Source organism: Ictalurus punctatus, chromosome 20, assembly GCF_001660625.3.
Source record: "Ictalurus punctatus breed USDA103 chromosome 20, Coco_2.0, whole genome shotgun sequence".
NCBI classification, from domain to species: domain Eukaryota; kingdom Metazoa; phylum Chordata; class Actinopteri; order Siluriformes; family Ictaluridae; genus Ictalurus; species Ictalurus punctatus.
Window position 1 is genome coordinate 12,039,679 of NC_030435.2, and position 21,853 is coordinate 12,061,531.

The 21,853-nt window shown below is 38.1% G+C and overlaps 1 protein-coding gene across 4 annotated transcripts in view; it reads left to right on the forward strand.

Annotated features, from left to right (window-relative positions):
• cadm3 (cell adhesion molecule 3) overlaps window positions 1-21,853 on the forward strand; it is a 203,011-nt gene that overhangs the window by 142,584 nt on the left and 38,574 nt on the right. For 2 of the 4 annotated variants that reach the window (XM_053688579.1, XM_053688580.1), the window contains exons 4-9: window positions 10,352-10,504; window positions 10,753-10,890; window positions 13,051-13,221; window positions 13,705-13,795; window positions 18,447-18,619; window positions 18,868-19,356. In XM_053688579.1, coding sequence (XP_053544554.1) covers window positions 10,352-10,504; window positions 10,753-10,890; window positions 13,051-13,221; window positions 13,705-13,795; window positions 18,447-18,619; window positions 18,868-19,356 — 1,215 coding nt within the window. The remainder of the gene's footprint in view (window positions 1-10,351; window positions 10,505-10,752; window positions 10,891-13,050; window positions 13,222-13,704; window positions 13,796-18,446; window positions 18,620-18,867; window positions 19,357-21,853) is intronic. The other 2 variants (XM_053688581.1, XM_053688582.1) reach the window with 1 other exon arrangement.

Below are 21,853 nucleotides of genomic sequence, written 5' to 3' on the forward strand. Positions count from 1 at the left end.
AGAGTGATCGTGGTTGGGAAGCATTTTTGCTGACAGTAGCTTGACCATTGAAGGAGTTCACCTTGTGCCCAAGAGATATTAGGATCATGTATAACCAGGGATGGCCCAGGATGATAGGATTTTTTGGTAAAGATATGACATACAGCGAGATCATCTCTGTGTGAAACAAACCAATACATGAGTGGTATGGTTTGTTGTGTTATGCCTGTTCCTATGGGCTCGTTGTCGAATGCTGTAACATTTATGGATGGGGTGCATGGTGAAGTAAATATTTTGAGTTCAGTGACAAGGTCATGATGAATTAGGTTAACAACTGCCCCGGAATCCACTAGTGCTGCAATATGGGTAGAACCCTTAAAATGAATGATTAGGGGTAGATGGAAACTTTGCCTGATTGGTAAGGGAGAAATGCTCTTACTCACTCTTTAGCTGGAAGTCTTGGTTTTCTTGGGACATGCCACACATTGTTGACCTTATTGTCCACAATAGAAGCATAGACCCTCGCATTGACGTCGATGGTGGTCCTCTGGAGATACTCTGGTATATCCTATTTGCATGCGTTCGGAAACTGGATGATTGAATGACATGCTGGGTGGTGAATAGGTTTGAAACAAACGAATCAGTTTGTTCACTTTCACAGCCATGTTAATATATTCAGAGAAGGTCACCGTCTCATCTTGGCAGGCTAGTTCTGCTTTTAAGTTGGGATTTAATCCTTCCCAGAAGACCACTTTCAAAGCATGATCATCCCATCCGCTTTGGGCGGCTAGCGTGTGGAAGTGAAGAGCACAGATTGTTTTCCTTAGCAGAGGTGCAGTATCTGCATGGAAACATCCAGTCCTCCCATGGGATATTCAACACTTCTCTAATTTGTTTTGCAAAATACTCAAACGTGGTTTTACCTGAGTGTCTGTGTCCCAAACTGCCGAAGGCAAATCCAGAGCTTTTCCCAGTCATCATCAGTCGTATTTTCGCAAAATGTCTCGGGCTGATTGGAAAAATAAATCTGGCATTGGTGTAGAAACCCCTTACATTTTTCTGCTGACGAACTTATCTGGAAGAGCGAATTTGACCAGGTTAGTCCCAGTATGCAGGAGGGACTGAATGTAGTGAGTCAGGTGGTCATTCACGGCCCACAGGTTGATGAGTTGTGCCTGGAATCCTTGCAGGATTTCACTTTGGTAGTTATAGGCAGCCTGAATCTGTGATACTTCATCTGGATTCAGGGTAGGTGAAGTATTCTGTAATGGACTCACACTGGGAGATGGGTAGGAATCCATGTTGTAGAATCATTTATTAAACAAATCCAAAACCAGGCTAAATCTTGGTCAATGAAACAGGCAGTGTTCAGTAACGGGTAAACAGTCCAACAGGCAAACAAGACAGAAGGGTAATCCAAAAATGTCGAACCAAAAACACAGGCAAAAGTCATAACAGGAAGCAAAATGAAATAAATCAGACAAACGTTTTGGTAAGGGAGGTTAACTGGCTATAGAGTGAGTCTCACAAAGCACATGGCTCAGAAACATACATACAGATAGTGGCTATGGAAGGACTGGATTGGAGTTGATATTTGGGAGAGGGCGCCCTCTGGCAGTGGGATGAGTGGATTTCTGATTGCGGCCTTACAATACTAAATTGTTTCAGAAATTAAAACAAAATCTAAGATAAAACAAAGGCAACTTGAGTAAACACAAAATACAGTTTTTAAATGATAATGTTATTTATTGAAGCAAAACAGTTGTGAAGCCTGTGTGAAAATTTACCACAGTAGTTGTCCCCATTCTTACTAATTCCCCAAATGTATTAAATTCATTATGGGGTTTGGCTGGACTGGATGCAACCAGGCTTGATTACTGCAAACCCTGTTCAATCAAATCAACACTTAAATAGAACTTTTTCAACAGCATGAAGTAAGTTAAATGGTCTTACTCAGTAACACACTATGGCAAAATTTAAAGAAAGCCGACCTTCCAAAATTCCTCCAAGAACACAGCAACTACTCATCCAGGAAGTCACAAAAGAGCCAATGACAACATCAAAGAACCTTCAGGCCTCTCTTGCATCAATAAAGGTCAATGTTCATGACTCCACTATCAGAAAAACACTGGGCAAAAATGGTATCCATGAAAGAGTGGTGATGCAAAAACAACTGCTAACCCAGCAGAACATTAAGGCTCATCTGAATTTTGGCAAAACACACTTTGAAAATCCTCAAACTTTTTGGGAGAATGTTCTGTGGACTGATGAGTCGAAAGTGGAACTGTTTGGAAGACAGGGGTCCTGTCACATCTAAACCAAACCCAGAATTCCACAAAAGAACCTCATATCTATGGTCAAGCATGGTGGTGGAAGTGTGATGGTGTGGGGATGCTTTGGTGCTTCAGGGCCTGGGCAACTTGCAATAATTGAGGGAAACCTGAATTCTGCTCTCTACTAGAAAATCATAATGGAGAATGTCTGGTCTTCAGTCCTTAAGTGCAAGCGCAAATGAATTATGCAGCAAGACAATGATCCAAAGCATAGGAGTCAATTCTAGTCCTAAAAACAAGTGAAAGACTAATCTCCAGTTATTGGGAGCATTTTTTGCAGTTATTGCTGCCAGATTTTAAGTTTATGGGGGCAATTAGTTTTTCACATGGGTGATAGGTGTTGGATAACTTAGTGAATCACTTTGTGAACCAGTGGCTGTTTACCTGGGTTACCCTCCCTTCTTTTGACACATTGACACATTTCCACACATGGTCAACTCCATGTGTCACCCTAGCATAAAAGGGAAAGAAAAGTTTTGATAAACAAGGGTTACCATTTGGTCCATACCAAATGCATCTTTGAATGTGGCTTGTGTGCTTCTCCACTGTTGTTTCCTCTCTGGAGTATCTTCATTCATGCAAATCAAGCAGGTCTACAGTGGGTGTCAATTCCTGTGAAATGTTAGTGAGCTGAAAGGAAGCAGTTTTTGTTAGTTTCACTGCACTCTTGGAAGCTGCATCTGCTCTGTTTCAGGAGTAACACAGTCTCAAGAAGTTCTCACTAAGTTCTAACCAAACAATGATGTGTTATCTGTTTGCCTGTGGATGTGAGATATTTTTACTGTCTGTATAGATATTGACTGTTTGCTGTTCTAAAAGATTGATTGACACTCTGTGTGGAACTAGGAGAGTCAATTCTTGGTAATCTACTAGATCTCTAGAAGTTAACAATGCCATTTCAGCTGCAGCCACTGCTCGTAAGCATTTAGGTAACCCTGTTGCAACTGAGTCTAATAAAAAAAGCTACTGGTCGCAATTTTCCCCTTGCTCTTGTAGCAATACTGATGTCATGCACCCGTTTCACTAATCTACAGTCTGAGTGAATGGTCGCATCATGTCAGGTACTATGGGGTAATTTAGATTCACAAATGCTTGCTCTGCAGCTTCAGTCCAAGTCACTTTTTGTCAGTCTTTTACCGTGCACAATGTCTGATTTCTGCATACTTTGCTATCCGCTGTCTACAATGTGATGTCATTCTGAAAAAGGATATTATTTGCTTTTTGATCAGTGGTTTTGGAATGTTTTGAAGGGCTTCAACTCTTTTAGGGGAGAGTGTCTTACCCTCTTCTATAATCACATGCCCCAAGGAGGTCACCTTTTGTTGAATCCATTGTAATTTGCTTTGGCCTTCAGGAGTGATTCAAACACAGGTGTTATCCTTAATTCTGCCTCAGGCTTAAAAGGACATTGATCTCTACAGGGGTGGTGATCTCCCTTTAGGGTTATTTCTACAGGGGCTACACCTTTCATTTTACCCATGTCATATTTACCCTTTGCCCATAACTTCTGTGGAATCCCCTGTAACTCTGGGCTGCGGACAGTTACCTGTTGACAAAAGGGTGCAAAAAAGGGTGAAATTCCAGTGTGCTGGAGGACAATTGAATAACTAATTTTCCATTAACTGTGAAAGTGCATTTAGTTCTGTAACTCTTTCGCTTTTCTTAGTGAAATATGTAGAGACCAATTGTGGGCCATAAACAGCTTTGTCTGAGATTCTGAGAGTTTAACACTTGATGTGCACATTTCTTCTTATCAGTATATCTGTGTTACATGCAATCTTTCTTTCCTCCAAATTTTTAGAAACCATGATTAAACTTGGTCCTTCACTGACATTTGCTGTGCAATGTAAATCTTCTGGCTTCATGTATTTTAGCTTGTTTCCTGTCTTTTTCTGTGCTGTCTAACAGAAATTCATGAGGAGAGGCGACCACATCTGGAGTGAGCTGCCAGTGCAGAGCATTTGTGCATTTACTTCCTGACATTGTTCTATTTTTATTCCTATGTCTGAACATGTCAAAATTATGCCCAGCCTGCACATCAGGTCTCTTCCCAGTAAATTTAATGAACAGCAACTGGATAACAGAAAGAAATAGAAGACATTATCCTTTTTTCGTTTGGACCATCACCAACACTAATGCTCACGGTGTTACCAGTAGCACTGATGACATGTATATGCCAGGTCTATTCCCTAATACATACATCTTTTATTCCCCATTCATTCCCTATGGGCCAAAAAAGTGAGATTTTTTTGTCTGCGCTTCGAACAGCATAAGTCAGATCGCTTATAAAAGTCATAGCACAGCTCTCTTTAATAAGCCGTTCAATATGAGCACTCATTCATGTCTGTAGCATGATCAGTGCGGGATTAGTTACGTGCTGAATTTTTGTCCAGAGGAAGAATAACTAGAATTACATTTTTTGAAGAAAATGTGAGTGGTTTTTGCCTGTGCAAAATTTGCATTGTGGGCCATTAGGGGAAGCTATATGTGGGTATGTGTTTGTTGAAGCACAACAAATTTGATATATCAGTATCTGTATCTCGAGTATTTAATATTATAAGTTTTATTGCGGTTCGAATACCCATACTGCAATTCAGTTTTGTGTTTTCGCTTATTTTCGGGGTTAACTGATGTCATGATATACCAGGCAGAACAGAGGCAAAGTGTGGAGATAAGCAAGAATGAGGAAGGCGGAATTTGAAGGACAAGATGGCACTGGTGTACATGGCTTGCCATTGTCTCACAGTTTATTTAGTATCATGCTGTTGGTCTTATTTCTGACTTGGTTAACAAGTGACTCTACCTCTGCACTGATCTATGATCATCGTACACTTTTAAACATTCGAATCTCTTATGAGAAGTATGTTACAGAAGAACAAGGAGATCTTCAGCCTTCTGAGACGACACCGCCCCTTAATATTTCAACATGGTTGCAACGCGAGCCCTGGCCCCTATTGTTGAAGAAACGGTGTCACCATGGAAAGCGATGAGGTAAACTGGTAAAAATAATGGCTTACCTTGTTTCTCTCCCGAGATTGCTGCGTTCGCTAGAAGCGCTGTAATGGGGGTAAAAAAGTGTCCGAGTGCTGTGTGGGCTTTGGGAGAGTGCGGTGGCTCCATGGATTCGACCCGTCAAGCCGTCAGGACCTGTGGTGGCGAGTCTTCGGCGTTCACTACATTTCCTGTCTAATGGAGTTAACCTACAAAATCTTCGCCCTGTGCCGGCTGGTTTTCAGTGGTGCCATGACACATAATCGGAGGAGTATAAACTGGCTATCAAGTTGGCCTTGATAAATGTTCGTTCTTTGAAAAATAAGACCTTTATTTTAAATGAGTTCATTAGATCTTGGAACTTAGACTTTCTATTTATTACCAAGACCTGGCTGAAGATTGGTGATATGGATACTCTTGGGGAACTTGTTCCGAGTAATTTTACAATTTTTAATTTTCGGCGGGATACTGGAAGGGGAGGTGAATTAGCTTCTGTTTTCAACGACATACTCATTCTCATGTCCAGACATTGGATTTGATTCTATCTCTTGGTCTAAAAGTCAGTGACATTATCCTAGATGATTGTGTTAGCTGATCATAATCCCATTCTTTTTACTGTCACCTTTCCCTATCATCGAAAGAAAGTTTGCCCTGCACAGTGTTGGGTGAGATTGATTAATTCAAACACTCAAATTGACTTCAGTGTGACCTTTACAGAAACATTGCAGTGTTGAGAATTAGACTTTTTTATACCTCATCTTTTTGTTGAGGAATCTGTTAATATTTTTAATTCACTTAGTTCTAAAACATTAGATAAACAGCAGGTAAATATAAAGCATAAATCACCCCGATGGTTTAATGAGAATATTTGTTCCCTAAGACATGTATGTAGAAGATGGGAACGAAAATGGAAAAAAGATAAGTTACAAATTTCCTAAATTTAATAAATTAGTGGTTAGTACATTCGCCTCACACCACCAGGGTTGGGGGTTCGATTCCTGACATGGCCCTGTGCATGTGGAGAGTGCATGTTCTCCCTGTGCTGCGGGGGGTCCCTCCAGGTACTTCAGTTTCCTCCCGCAGTCCAAAGGCATGCATGGTAGGCTGATTGGCATGTCCAAAGTGTCCATAGTGTATGAATGGGTGTGAGAATGCATATGTGGTTTAGCCCCTGTAGGATAAGCGATATAGGAAATGGATGGATTTCCTATGAAATTCTAGGAGATACTTTGTCTAAATTCTAAAGGGCTGTAAGAGCTGCTAGATCGAGGTACTTTGCAGATTTTATTAAGAAAAATCATCATAATCCTATAGTTCTATTCTCAACAATATATTCCTTTATTAATCACAGATTAGAGGTGGTTGGAGACCTATCCGTTGATTTATGCGAAAGGTTCTTAAATTTTTCATAAATCGGATAACAGATCTACAAATTAACATTAGTCATTGTTTGTATGCTGCTGTACAGCAATCTGTATCTGGTGTTACTTTCTCAGATTTTGAGCCGATCTCTCTTTCTGCCCTTAAGGACATTGTACTTAAACTAAAGTCTACAATTTCTCCTCAATATATTGTTCCGACTCATTTGGTAAAACAAGTTTTCAAATCAGTTGGCCCATTTGTAGTGTCTATAAGTAATATGAGTTTGCTTTTGGGGGATGTGCCTGACTACTGTAAACATGAAGTGGTTCAGCCCCTTTTGAAGAAATCAAACTTGGATAAGAGTGTGTTAGCTAATTTTAGACCAGACTAAAAACTTCCATTCCTGGTAAAAATTCTGGAGAAGAGCATACTCATTCAACTTCAGTAATTTTAAGATTCTAATCTTAGTTTTTAAATCTTTGCATGGTATAGCTCCTCCATACATTGCAGAACTTATCCATGTACAAGAGTCAAAGAGATCATTACGATCTAATGCACAAACTCTCCTACATGTTCCTCAATCAAAACTAAAGTCCAGTGGTGACCACGCATTTGCGGTAGCTACCCCAAGGCTATTGAACAGTTTACCAGATTATTTGAGATGATCATCATTGTTGAATGAATTTAAGAAGCATTTAAAAACATATTTGGTATGAGTGTTGAGGTATTGTCACTGTAGCTACTCATCTGAGTTTTTCTTTTCGTGTGTGTTGATGTTTTAAATTTGTGGTTATTAATTTTTTACATTTTATTTGATTACATTGTACAGCACTGTGGTCAACTTTATTCTTTTATTATGTGCTTTATAAATGAAATTGGATTGGGATTGGATAAGCAAGAATGATTTTAGCATGGTCAGAAGGTATAAGCAAAAATATACTTTTTTCATATCTTGAACACTAAAACTGTGCAGGTAATCTCAAGTCATAGTGACTATTATATATACTTGAGTTTGGTCTGAATATGCTAAATTGTTATGGACTTCAAATTTGTTTGCATGTTATTTGAGAATGGTTTGATAAATCAACTTGAATTCGCTAACTTTTTTTGTGCATTATCTGAAGATGATCTGATTCTATTTCCGTGAAAATTGGACAACCGGTCTGGGAGGATTTAGGAGAAGTTCAAAAAAGTAGGTTTTCAAACATTTCAAAATGGCAGACAGCAAGTTTGGCTGACCATGGCATAATTGGTGTCAATGATCTCTGCATGACCCAAGGAATCTATCATGTGCAGTCTCATGACACTAGACAAAAGTATTCAAAAGATATTAACATTTTTAGAATTTGCATTATAATCATCAGAAACTGTGCATCTACCATCAAGTCATGATGGTGCTCCCAAATACTAAGATTGCTCTGAATACCCTAGTGCGCTACGGAGATATAGCCTGAAGTCCATTTCGGCGTGATCACCATCAAATTTGTTTCTGAGTTATTTGATAATGGTTTCGTTTATTACAAAGCTTTTGATAACTTTTTGCCAGCATTGTCTGAAGATGATGTGATTAAATTTTGGTGAAAATCAGAAAACTGCTCTAGGAGGAGTTAAAAAAGTACAGTGCATCCGGAAATTATTCACAGCGCTTCACTTTTCCCACATTTTGTTATGTTACAGCCTAAGGTGCTGCCAAGTCGTTCGTTAAATACAGCATTTTATGACCAACATCTGTAATAGGTATAATGATAAGGAGTCTTTATTAATCACATATACATTCCAGCACAGTGAAATTCTTTTCATTGCATACTCCAGCATTTCAGGAAGCTGGGGTTAGAGTGCAGGGTCAGCCATGATACAGTGCCCATGGAGCAGAGAGGGTTAAGGGCCTTGCTTAAGGACCCAACAGTGGCAGCTTGGCAGTGCTGGGGCTTGAACCCCCAGCCTTCTGAACAGTAAACCAAAGCCTTAACCACTATTCCGAAACTATGCAGGTACCCACAAGTCATGATGGCTTCATAGAATTGTCTCTGAGTCTCAATTCTGAAAGTCTCTAGTTTGTGTCACGATGTACCGAAACCAAATTGTTTCGTGTTCGTGGTATGTGTTATTTTGAGCATTCCTAATCACCCCACCTTTCACCCTCGCTCTCTTTCTCAGTTCTTCTTCTTCCTCTTATTATTATCTGGTAGACTATATGTCTTTAGTTCTTATATCAATCGAACATACATAATAGATGTCCTGATTTTATCTGTGACCTGTTCCTATTCACATTTATCATTCTTGATCAATATTTCTTGCGTATATATAATATGCTGTCTGTATTATTAAACTAAGAAGCTTTCACTGAATGATGGTGTCGTTGTGACGTCTCCCCGAGCTCGGAGGAGAGAAATCAATGAGTGCAGGGTCCAAATTCTGGTTCTGTGACTGGTATCGGACAAAGAACTTAACACACATACTAAGTTTATCTGAATACACTAAAGCATTATGTAGATATAGTCTCACATCCATTTAAGCATGCTCGCCTTCAAATTTGTTTGTGCCTTATTTGAACATGACTTGATCTATCAAAAAACTTTTGATAACTTTTTGCCAGCATGGTCTAAAGATTAGCTGAGTCACATTTGGTGAAGATTCGATGAACTGTCTAAGACAAGTACTTTTTCAGAAAATTCAAAATGGCAGACTATCTGGTTGGGCAGGCAAGGATTCAGAGGAAAGGATTTTATTTCTAGCCCTTACGGTTCAAAAGTTATTAGCATAAACATGAATGCAAATTTGAGCTGTTGGTGGCACCACAGGGTTCGAGATTGCGACTCTAAATTTGCCATGCTATCATTTCAGACTGTCCTCTATCTGTTTGCCAAATTTCATAACTTTCTAATATACGGTACTGTGGGCTGCCATAGACTTCCAGAAGAAGGAGAAGGAGAAGAAGAAGAATACTAACGAAAACAATAGGTGCCTATGCACCTGCTGTGCTTGGCCCCTAATTATAATAATAAGTATGTGAGTTAACAATAGTGTTGCTTTGCTTTGCAAGCACCACTAAGAATAAGTATATAAAGCAGAACAGTATGTTGGCTTTGTCAAGCCAACATAATGACAAACTACTGAGTACTAAATGAATTTTTCCATGTCCGACTATCATGTTTTCCAGAAAGCACACATTGCCATTGCTGTATTTCTTTATAAACCATACTATATCAGAGATGCCCAGTTTGAGTTCATGACAGATTTTCAGTAGGGTTAATTAAATGGATATGAGAGAGAGAGAGAGAGAGAGAGAGGGGGGGGGGGCAGACAAAAAGGGAGAGGAGATGAAGCAGAATTAGGTTTGAGGAGAAAGTTAACTGATCAATTACTGATCAACCATGAAGTCAACACACACTTTGACCTCAGTAACCAAAAGGAAACCTCTTGGCTGTTTTGGGTTTTTTGTTTGTTTTTTGATCTGCATTTTTTAAAGAAAGTTTTTCCAAGTCTTGTGAGATATAAAAGCATACACACACTCACACATGTTCGTTGTATTATAATTACATGTATTTTGTTATCTCTGTCTGTGCTTATCATTTTAGGGTGAAATGAGTAATATAGTCTAGAAACTCATGCTTCTGTGGAGAAGCAATATGAAATTAAGTCTTTCTTTCTTTCTTTCTTTCTTTCTTTCTTCCTTTCTTTCCCAGCTTTGAGAGATCACCGTATCCAGTTACATAAGTCCACACCCACAGAGCTGTCAATCACCATCTCCAATGTGCAGCTGTCAGATGATGGAGAATACACCTGCTCCATCTTCACCATGCCTGTACGGATTGCACGAGCCACCGTCACTGTACTCGGTATGTGTTTGTGCATGTACATGTGTGTATGTTGTATATGTCAGCCACAGCTGCTCTTCCAGGTGCTCAAGAGCTGGTAAACATTATAATTAAGACCTCATTAGGTTTTATGTGTCTTACTGTCAACTGTCAATTTCTGTCCTTCTATCTCTCACTGTGCTAATTTTTAATCTCTCCACTTCTCCCTGTCTCGCTATTCTTTCCTTTCTTACTTCCTTTGTTTCTCTCCATGTTTATTTTTCACTCAGGAGTACCCGGGAAGCCAGTAATAGCAGGTTTCGAGGATCCAGTGCAGGAAGGAGGGAGTGTGACACTTACCTGCACCAGCACGGGTAGCAAACCTCCTGCTCAGCTGTACTGGTATAAAGGACAGGAAAAGCTGGAGGGTACACACATGCACCCACTCATATACTCACACACATTCAGTGGGGGAAATAAGTATTTTTAGATTATTTTAAATTCTTAGATTAAATTTTTATGCTTTAGAATGGCCCAGTGAATTACCTGACTTGAATCCAGTTGAACAAGGTTTAAAGACAATATGTTTAGAAGAACAGGCCAAAATGACACCTGAATACAGCGGCCGATTAATTTCTTAATACAGGAAGTTTCTTGAAGCCATCATCACAAACAAAGGCTTCTCTACTAAGAAGCCTTTTTAATTTATTTATTAAATAAATTTCAGTTAGCGTGTTCAATACTTTTTTCCTGTGGCATTACACATGACTTCATTTTTGGACCTTAATGTTTGAAATTGTGTGAATTTCTTGAGTTAATACAAAAGTCTGGTGAATATTTCATGTGAATAACCTCATTGTAAATATATTTACTGAAAAAAATTGACACATCCAATACTTATTTCTCCCACTGTATTTGCATGGAAACACAAATACTTTTGTGTTTCCAGGTCTTGAAATAAAGTTTGGAGCGCTCTAGTCACTGTGGTTCCTTGTTTTATCCAAAAATATTGCCGTGCAAACAGTACCTATATGTGGTAGCTCAGTGGTTAAGACATTGGACTTCGGATTAGAAGGTTGTGAATTCAAATCCCAGTGTTACCACTGCTGGGCCTTTGAGCCAGGCTCTTATCTCTTAATTGTTAAGTTGTATAAAATATGATAAATGTAAGTCACTCTGTATAAGGGTTCATATGATGTAAATGTAACTATATACACAAATCAGCCATAACATTAAAACCCACTGAAAAGTGAAGTAAATAACATGTCACGGGGTGGGATATATTAGACAGCAATTGAAAAGTCAGTTCTTGTATTTGGTGTGTTGCAAGCAGGAAATTGTAAGGATCTGAGCGACTTTGACAATGGCCAAATTGTGACGACTAGGTCAGAGCATCTCCAAAATGGCAGGTCTTGTGAGGTGTTCCTAGTATGCAGTGGTTAGTATCTACCGAAAAGTGGTCCAAGGAAGGACAACCAGTGAACCAGCGACAGGGCCAAGCTCAAAGCTCATTGATACATGTGGGGAGCGAAGTCTAGCCCATCTGGTCCAATCCCACAGAAGTGCTACTGTAGCACAAATTGCTGAAAAAGTTGATGAAGTATGATAGAAGTATGATAGAAAGGAGTCAGAACACAGTGCATAGCGGTGTGGTCAGAGTGCCCATGCTGACCCATTTCCACCGCTGAAAGCACCTACAATGGGGGCATGAACATCAGAACTGACCATGGAGCAATGGAAGAAGGTGACATGCTCTGTTGAAACACGTTTTCTGTTACATCATGTGGACGCCCCTGGTGCGTGTGGGTTGCTTACCAGTGGAGGCAATGTGATGCACTGGGCAGTGTTCTGCTTTAAAACCTTGGCTCCTGACATTCATGTGGATGTTATTTTTACTCATACCACCTACCTAAACATTGTTTCAGGCCACATAAACCCCTTAATGGCAACAGTATTCCCTAATGACAGTATCCTCTTTAAACAGAATAGTGCAAACTGCAAAAATTGTTCAGGAATGGTTTGAGGAACATGACAAAGAGTTCCCCCCAAAATTCCCCAGATCTCAATCCTATTGTGCATCTGTGGGATGTGCTGGACAAACAAGTTCGATCGATGGAGACCCCACCTCGCAACTTACAGGACTTAAAGGATCTGCTACTAAACTATTGGTGCCAGATACCACAGCACACCTTCAGAGGTCTTATGGAGTCCATGCGTTGATGGGTCATAGCTGTTTTGGCAGCACAAAGGGGACCTACACAATATTAGGCAGGTGGTTTTAATGGCTGGTCAATGTATGTGTTATTTGTATAAGGTGCAACTAGATCAGTTAATTTATTTATATGTGCAATTCTGTATCCAGTAAATGGGAAGTTAATCACAGTTTGCTATGTTAGCTAAATTCTTTATTAATAGGTGACAGATTATTTGTGTTTAATAAGCTGCAAATTATGTGTGTTTTTACTTTATAGTAACAGTCTTAACAAAACGTTAGTTAGCTGGATGATCATACTTGAACTACTTATGACCTATCTGCCACTGTTATTTTTTTTTTTATTAATTTTTTTTTTATTAATTATTATATTAAGCTCGTCCCAATGTGGTGGAGTCAAACCCCAATGAGCCGACATATACTGTGACAAGTGTGCTCACGCTGCCGGTGACCAGGAGCGATAACAATGCCATGATCGGCTGTGCTGTGGACCATCCATCCATCACCAATGCAGAGAAAAGGACAGAACAGCCTTTGAGCGTGCTATGTAAGACTCATACACACATTATAGCTGTCCCTCAGCATTGCACAATTTAATGTGACATTTTGTGTGATGTGTGGAAGAGGGAGGCAGGATGCATGTGCATAAATTCAATGTGCATTTTATTGTGGGCAATCAAGAAAGCATAGTCAGTGCCTGTAGCATTGGTCAAAACAGTCAGGCTTAACACAGGATAATCCCTACATCAATACATTAATAACAGGTGAGGGTCAGAACCAGATAAAAACGGAAGTTGAAAGCAATTCATGTAACTGCATGTAAATGGGCATTTTCACTCTTTCGTGTTTGAGGGTTTTGGAAGCTGTTGTATTGCAAAGAAATCAATATCTGGACCTGAAAATGGATGTCCCACAATTGATCTTGGGTACAGACATGAGCATGTAAATGCTGTGTGTGTGTGTGTGTGTGTGCGCGTGTGTGTGCGTGTGTGTGTGCGCGTGTGTGTGCGTGTGTGTGTGTTTCCCCAAGTTTCCCCGAGTGTCTTGATTAAGCCCGAGAGCGACCTGCCACGAGAGGGAGAGAGGTTTTCTCTGCATTGCATGGGGAATGGAAACCCTGAGTAAGAGTGCATGCGCACACACACACACACACACATACACACACACACAGTCAAATGCATATTTACTTGCATCCTGACATTTGATCATTATAGATGAAGCTTGAGATGGTCAGCTTAGTGATCTCTCTTCTCTCTTTCACGTCCTCAAATAACCTCTTACATTCTTTTATTCTTGCTGTCATCTTGCTCTGTTTCTCACACTGTCTGTCACTTTGCACTTTCACTATTTCTTTAAGGAAAGAGAACCATCTAAAAAACTCTTAACCCTGATGTTATGGTTAAAGTGCGTTAATTACTCTACTTAATATAAAAACTAATTTGTATTAAGGTTGTATTTTCATGGCACTTTTACCTGAGAGAAAATTAACTTTAAAAAAAAAAACGTGACTGGCCTTTATGGAAAAATGATGTTTTTAGTGCCTGTCACATGATCTCCATGACGCATTTGATCACACCCCTACCACTAAGTGGATTTCCAAGCATGTAAAGGTGTTTTCTTTCATTATTTCCATGTAGTAATACTTATTCAGCAATAAGAAAGTGGGAGGCAGGCTTGGAATAACTCAAAAAGGGCTTTATTCACAACTTTACTTTCACTTTTCAGCGTTTTAAATCATAAACACACACACACACACACACAGACACACACACACACACACACACACACACACACACACACACACACGGCCCTGTGCTGCTTGTCTCTCTCTTCCTCTCAAGGCCCTTGTCTCTCTCCTTTTTATCCTCACCTCCACTCACTGCAACACAGAACATTCATTAGTACAATTCCCCGCAGTTGTGCATTCCTTACCACACCATCTCCGGCTCCGTCCTCCATTCACAAACCGGTGCTCGAGCACGCCCCAGCTTCCACAGATATATATTGTGTATATTACAAATAAAGGGTTAAGGAAAAATTTTACAATTGTATTTTTATGAGGTCAAAAGCAACTGGATGGATAAACAGTATATCCATAGTTAAGTAATGAAAAGAACACTTGATTGAAAGTATAAAATGATTTATTTTCATTCTGTTGCAGAATGAACTTGGATTTAAATCCATTACACAATTCTGTCTGTAACATAAATGCATCCAGACAGTTTTAGATTATTCAGTGTTCATTCTGCTTGTATGAATGCCAACTTAATATGAGTTCAGGGACATCATGTCCTTGAGTAATTTTATCATTTTGGCATGATAAACTGTGGAAAGCAGAATCAGTTGCATGTAATCTCATAATTTGAAAAATAATATCATGTGTTTGCGATGTCATTATCATGTAATGCTTTTTTTATTATTTAATTGGTTAAATCGTCAATCTGCTAGAATAATTTGTCAGTATTATATAATCATAATAATAATTATAATAGTAATAATAATAATAATAATAATAATAATAATAATAATAATAATAATAATACATGGTAATGTAAATAAAGTAATACCTCATTACATTAAAACATAAACCTATTAAAACATTTTGTTGCTGTTGTTTTTTAAGTTGTTAGTTTTGAAGCCAGGTCAAGATGGTGGATTTTCAATATTGGAGCATAGTACCCCAATATAGGCAACTATATCTTTAATTAAACAGGATTTATATAAAATGACTCTCCCTGACCTGTTTACAATATTTATCTACTGTCAAATTGTAGTCTGGTATTGGGCTGAGATAGGTTCCTTACAAACACCTTGTCAATAATTCATATTCATAATTTCTGCATTTTATGCATGCCTGTGTTACATATGCCTAAATAGAGCATAATATTACCATTACCGTTTTATTGCCAAGGAATCCTGCTGAAATCAAATTCAAGATGCATTTACTTTCCCATTACAATGCACAGTGGTAGGAAGGCAAAATCAAAACAAAGTGAGATCTCACTATTAGAAATTCTAAATGGCAACTAAATGCCAAGGTGAAGTTCTGAGATCAGTTTTTGTACTTTCTTTTTGAAGACTGTTAAAATTTGGAGGGGATTTTGGGAGCAGGTAAAAGGAATAATATTGTTTACAATGTGAAAATTCATGTAATTAGTCTCATGTAGCTCCTTTTAGCATCTAGTTTTCTAGTTTTAATACACTTTGTTGAGAGTTGACCGTAATATATAAGCATCTTAAGGTACACAAATCCAGGTGGTGTAGTTGTTTTCATTTGTGTACTTTTTGGGTGTTGACATTTGATCAGCTTTATGTTCAGAATAACAGTGTAACACTGACTGATATGTGTCTTTTTATGTTGACACTCCAGTGGCATCAAACTCTCAGAGACATTAGGCAATTTATTTTGCGTGGTTGGCAATGATTGCTTCAACAAAACAACTACATGAGAATACAAAAGAAGATTAAAAACATGAGTATTATTTATTTGTGGTTTTGTTTTATTTGTTTTTAGAATAAAATTATTTATTCATTCATTCATTAATTCATCTAGTTATTTTGAAATTCTAGTAATTTCCCCCCATTTAAGATGTTATTCTACTACTTTATTATAGGTAAATGAAATTTGAATACCAAGCAAGCAAAATGCATGTGATTTAGAATTTAATGCTTAGACCCTGCCATCTGATGATCAGCCAGAAAAAAACAGTTGCAAAAGAAGGTTCTATTTCTACTTTTTTTCTAATTGGCAGCAGAAAATTATAGCTCAACAAATTATATGCTTATATTTTTAGATATTCTCTGATTAACTGACATCATATATGCATAGTGGGAAGCAAGCTGGGATGTTATTCTCTCAACTGTTGGAATTTTAAGGCTTCACCTTGTTTCCGCAGCCAGCGACAGAATGTCAGTCCTAATATATAGAAATATATTACAGTATGTTCAAGGCTTGTTAATGTTAAGGAGTTGTTGGGGTAGATTAAATATAGTGTGTGATTCAGTTGACTGGTTCAGTTGTGGGTGTGGTTAGTTGTAGGTTCTGTTTAGTGTATGATCCAGGTTAAGTGAGGCATAGGGTTTACATATAGTGTGTAGTTAAGATTAGACTGAGCTGTAATGATACATTATGTACAGTAATGCATAGAGTGTGGTTAAGGTTATGGCAGATAATTCATAGGGTAGGATAGATAATGTTTAGGGAATGGTTAAGGCTGGAGTAGATAATGTATAGGGCATGTTTAAGGATTGGGTAGATAACATATAGGGCATGGTTAGGATAGGGGTTGTTTTGTATAGGGTGTGAATTAGGTTGGGGAGGGTTAGGGGTCAGATTATGTATAATGTATAATAATGGTGAACTTTAAAGGTGGTAAAAGGGATGGATTACATACAGTGTGGTTCAAGTTAGAGGTAGCTTATGTATAGGTTTAGAGATGATGTTTATGTATAGGCTGTAGTTAAGGTGGGGAAGATGTTGGGTAGTTCTGTTGTAAGTGGTCAGGTTCATGCTTCCACTAAAATTAAAATATATATCTCCACCTGCTGGTGAAGTTTTGCATTACAGGTCACTGCTAAATCCGTATCCCATTAGCTCAGCAGTGTGCTATTGTATTCTCTCTATTCTATAGCCAATAGCCATTAGTCAGGAAGATGTATTATATCTCTCCCAGTCTACTCACACCCTCTAGGGCTATAAAGACATGCAATTGAATTCAGTTGCAGTCCTTGCAACTGAATCTAATCTCTGTTGAGTGTATGTAAAGTGTCACAGGTCCCCCGAGTTTCAGTATAACTTCACAAACAGTCCCTTAGCACATCATGGGGCTTATATGCATCTGTTAGCTTAATTTGTTTTATATGTATGTGAAGATATGCATAAAGCCTTCTGTTTAGCAATATTATTTGTTTTATCAGCACTGCAGTGTTTACCATATTTATTGTATAGACAAACTGATTGTTGCAAATCTGTTCCTGGAGATATTTTTCTCACATACATTCTCCAGTTAGTTTAAGTAATTGTAATATTTTGTGTACACACATACACTACTGCAGATCAATATCAAAATACTTATCAAATACTGTTATCAAATACTGTTATCAGATAATAATTGTAGTATTAGCATGTCCATAAAAAGGTATTGTGGATTTAAGGCACAAATACTTCAGTCACTTCATGTCACTTTAATGTACCTTTAGTTAATGGCATTAAAGGGACCTCAAAGAGCACTCTTGTACCATTAAATATTTTGGGCCTTAGGGAACAAAAACATACCTGGAGAGCTTTTGTCTGACCGTGTGTGTCTGATCAGACATTAAGAGATGTACATTCTCCTTGATCAGTAAATGTTCTACAGTTGTTAACAGACGTAATATAATTTCTCTCTCTCTCTCTCTCTCTCTCTCTCTCTCTCTCTCTCTCTCTCTCTCTCTCTCTCATAATGGTCATTCTGCACCACTCTGCACAAAATGTACTATCTGTAAAATAATATACTGATTATTACTGTATCATTGTAGTTTATGAGTAGGATGTGGTTCATATTAGATGGTGGTAGGGGCTAATTATGCATAGGTTATGGTAAGGTTAGAGGGAGATGTACAATAAATGTACCAGTTACAGTATTACTGATTAATAGCTCTGTTATTTATGCCATTTATTTTTATTTTACTCTATTCCAATCCCTATTCTTGTATCAGCTGTCTGCTAGTATGCTTTCACCAACTTGCATGATAAATTAAAAACTGGATTCTGATTTTCTGTCAAACTTTCAGACCCTTGTCATTCATGTGGCAAAAGAAAGATGCAGAGTTCCCTCCACAGGTGAGGCCTGATGGTGCATACCTCCACTTTGAGGCCCTCAACAAATCCGATAATGGAGTTTACTTGTGTCACGCAGACAATGGAATTGGCTGGAATGAGGGATCGTACACCTTGCTGGTACAAGGTAATGAACAAATATGAGAGAAAGGCACAGACAATAGAATGTTACTTTCTTTCTGTTTTCAACTTTTACTTTCATCCTTTATCTGAATTTATGTTCCTTTTTCTTTCCCCTCTTTTATCTTTTTGCATGGCCCCTGATTGTTTAATTTTTTTCTCATTTTTCTTGACTGTTTCCTCTTCTATATCACTCAACCTATCAATCCATCCCCTACTCACACCTCTTACTTTATTATCTGTGCATCTCCTAAGACCTGGAGGATTCCAAACTTATGTTCCCCCCTTTCTTTACCTCTACCTCACCATCTCATTCTCTTTTTTCATCTCTCCTTCACACTTTTTCACCTTCTTCCTCTCCTCCTCAGTCCACTATCCAAGCCTCTGATGAGACTCCCTTACTTCCATCTTCATCCTCTCTCCCTTCATCCACCATTTCTTTTTCTTCTCCTCCACTATCTACCTCTTCTTTTCTCTCCCCTTCCTCCTTTCCCTCATCTTTTCTGGTTTCTTCTACCTCTCCCTCTTCCTCTCTCTCTCTTTCCACCTCTCCCTCTTCTTTCTCTCCTTCCAACTCTCTCTCATCTCTTGTCCACACCACTACTATCTCTAACTCCCTTTTTTCTGACCTGTTTCCTCCCCACTCCTCCTCACATACTCCTCCAACCTCATCCCCACCTTCTCTCACTCCCCCCTTTATCACTCCATCCACGGTTTCCTGGCTGAATGGAGTGTACATTACAGGTAATTAATTGCAGAGACCAACACACACACACACACACACACACACACACACACACACACACACACACACAAATATATTTGAATATTATTGTATTAATAGGCTTGCATTATAACATGAATTACAAAAACTCAAATTGTTGTACCGCTATAGCTTTCAGTCCTTGTGTATGTGCATATGTTTGTGTGTTTGTGTGGGTGCTGTGTGTGAGAGCAAAATAGACATTATTTTTAGGTGCAGGTTAGAGAACTGTTCTGAATATGAGCATCTGCTCTTCAGTTCAGCAACAATACAGGATTTAATAAAACATCACTGGCTACAAAGCCAAGATTATCCCAATATACTATCTAATACAACAACCTAGCATCTACTTCACGGCTTAACAAAGCTTTGGCACCAACAGAGCAACACTTGTTCTGTATATTTCATTATTTATGTGCAAATCCTTCTTTGCAAATACTTTTAGCTTGTAATGGACATTGCGGTCAGTTATGTTGCTTTGAAACAAAGAGAGGTGTAGACAAATTTTAGGTGAAATTGTACCAATTGGCCAGTTAAGTAAATAAAATTCTTTTGAAATGTTTTTGTAAAATTCATTTTACTAAAATGCTAATTTTCTAAATGTTGCAGAAGCTATAGATCATTTATTTATTTTTCTACAAAGTTTTCAGTTGGCTTTTGAAATATTTCATGTTGGTGTTTAAACCAAATTAATAAACTGTAAAGTGGTATTTTTGAGCTTTACCTCCTAACATATGCCATCTGCCCTTAATAGTCATACAAATGCAAAAACTAATGTACAAGCACTTTAGTGCAAGTTGTGTGCTTAGGTGTACAGCTGCTGTATGTAATCATATCCTTTTATCCTTCCTTTTATTCCCTTTAAAATGCAGCAAAGCTTTCTAGTAATGTCCACATTTTCCTAATAATGTACAATTAGTTTTCGTTTAGAAAACTAATTATCTCAATGAAAAATTTTTAGAGGGTGTGATAACTAAACGTCTTAGTCATTCTTTTACTTTTACTAATTATATAAGTATGTGTTAATGAATGTCTGATTCCACTGAGTTGTTAGTTCTGATTTGTTATTAATAAAACTTAGTTACTTGTTGAAATTTCTATTTCTGTTGAAGAGGGGGGAAATAAATACTGTACATGAACAAAACCGGGTTGTAATAAATGAAACATGACTTTTAAAACTATTTCTGTTGTCAGAAAAATAGTTTTGGCTTTGTCCTTGTGTCTGTGCTGAAAGCAAGTCTTAATAGGTATTGGAAAATACTACTGCTTTGGCAGATTTCAAAAGTCATTTGCTCTACTGCGCTGTATCACCCATACCAGCACAAGTGCTTTTGTTTCTAACCACGAAAATATGCCAGTGAGTTACACTTACACCTGCAGGAATATGGAGATCATGTACATACAAACTCAGACACATAAACACACACACACACACACATACACACACACACACACACACATCCATGTAGGTCATTAACAGCCATCTTTTTCACAATCTCTCTGATTTTTCTCTCTTTTCACTTTTTCTGGTCCCTCACTGATGTGGCACTGATCTATTAATCCATCCATTCATCTAATTGAGAAGATGCTGAAGGTATTGTTTTCAGTCATGTGTCTGTCTGTGTGTTTATTCCTCACATTATCTGTCATCTTCTTTTTGTCCTCATTTCTGTCCCATCATAGTTTCATTTTTTTGTTTCTCAACTCTTCTGTCTTTCAGACTTGATAGAATTTAAACAAAAACAAAAATTTGGAGGCACAGAGAGAATTGTAAACTGTGATTTTCACTATACAGTCTAGTCTGAATGTGAAATTTTCAGATTCTCAGGTATTCTTGGTTTAATTTAAAGAATAACATTTTCAGAGGCATTGAGAAGCCATTTTCATCTCCCAAAGTTCTCTAGAGCACTGGGAGCAGTGGGAGAATGTTCAGGACAGAAGCAAATGAACACAATGGCTCCTGGGTTTAGCTGCGTTTTCAGCTGTTACATCCCACACTTAGGCATATAAGTACCCAAAAAGGCTAAAAGTTCTGTAACATATCAGAGACAGTTGGATCTAAGCACTAAATCGCTTTCTTTGGGATAATACAATAATCTCCATTGTCCATAGTCAGTGAGATCAAGCATACTGCCATAAGTATTTGGACAGTGACAATTTTTGTAATTTTGACTCTCTACAACACCAACGTGTTTTTGAAATAAAGCAATCAAGATGAGATTTAAGTGTAGACTTTCAGCTTTAACTCAAGGAGTTTAACAAAAATATTGCATTAACTGATTCGGAATTTCGGCTATTTTCTTTTAATGAGTCCCTCCATTATCACAGCCTCAAAAGTAGTTGGACAAACTAACAATTTTAATTAGTAGTATTATTTTTAATACTTGGAGGCAAATCCTTTGCAGTTAATGACTGCCTGAAGTTTGGAATCCATGGACATGACCAAATACTGAGTTTCCTCCCTTGAGATGCTTTGCC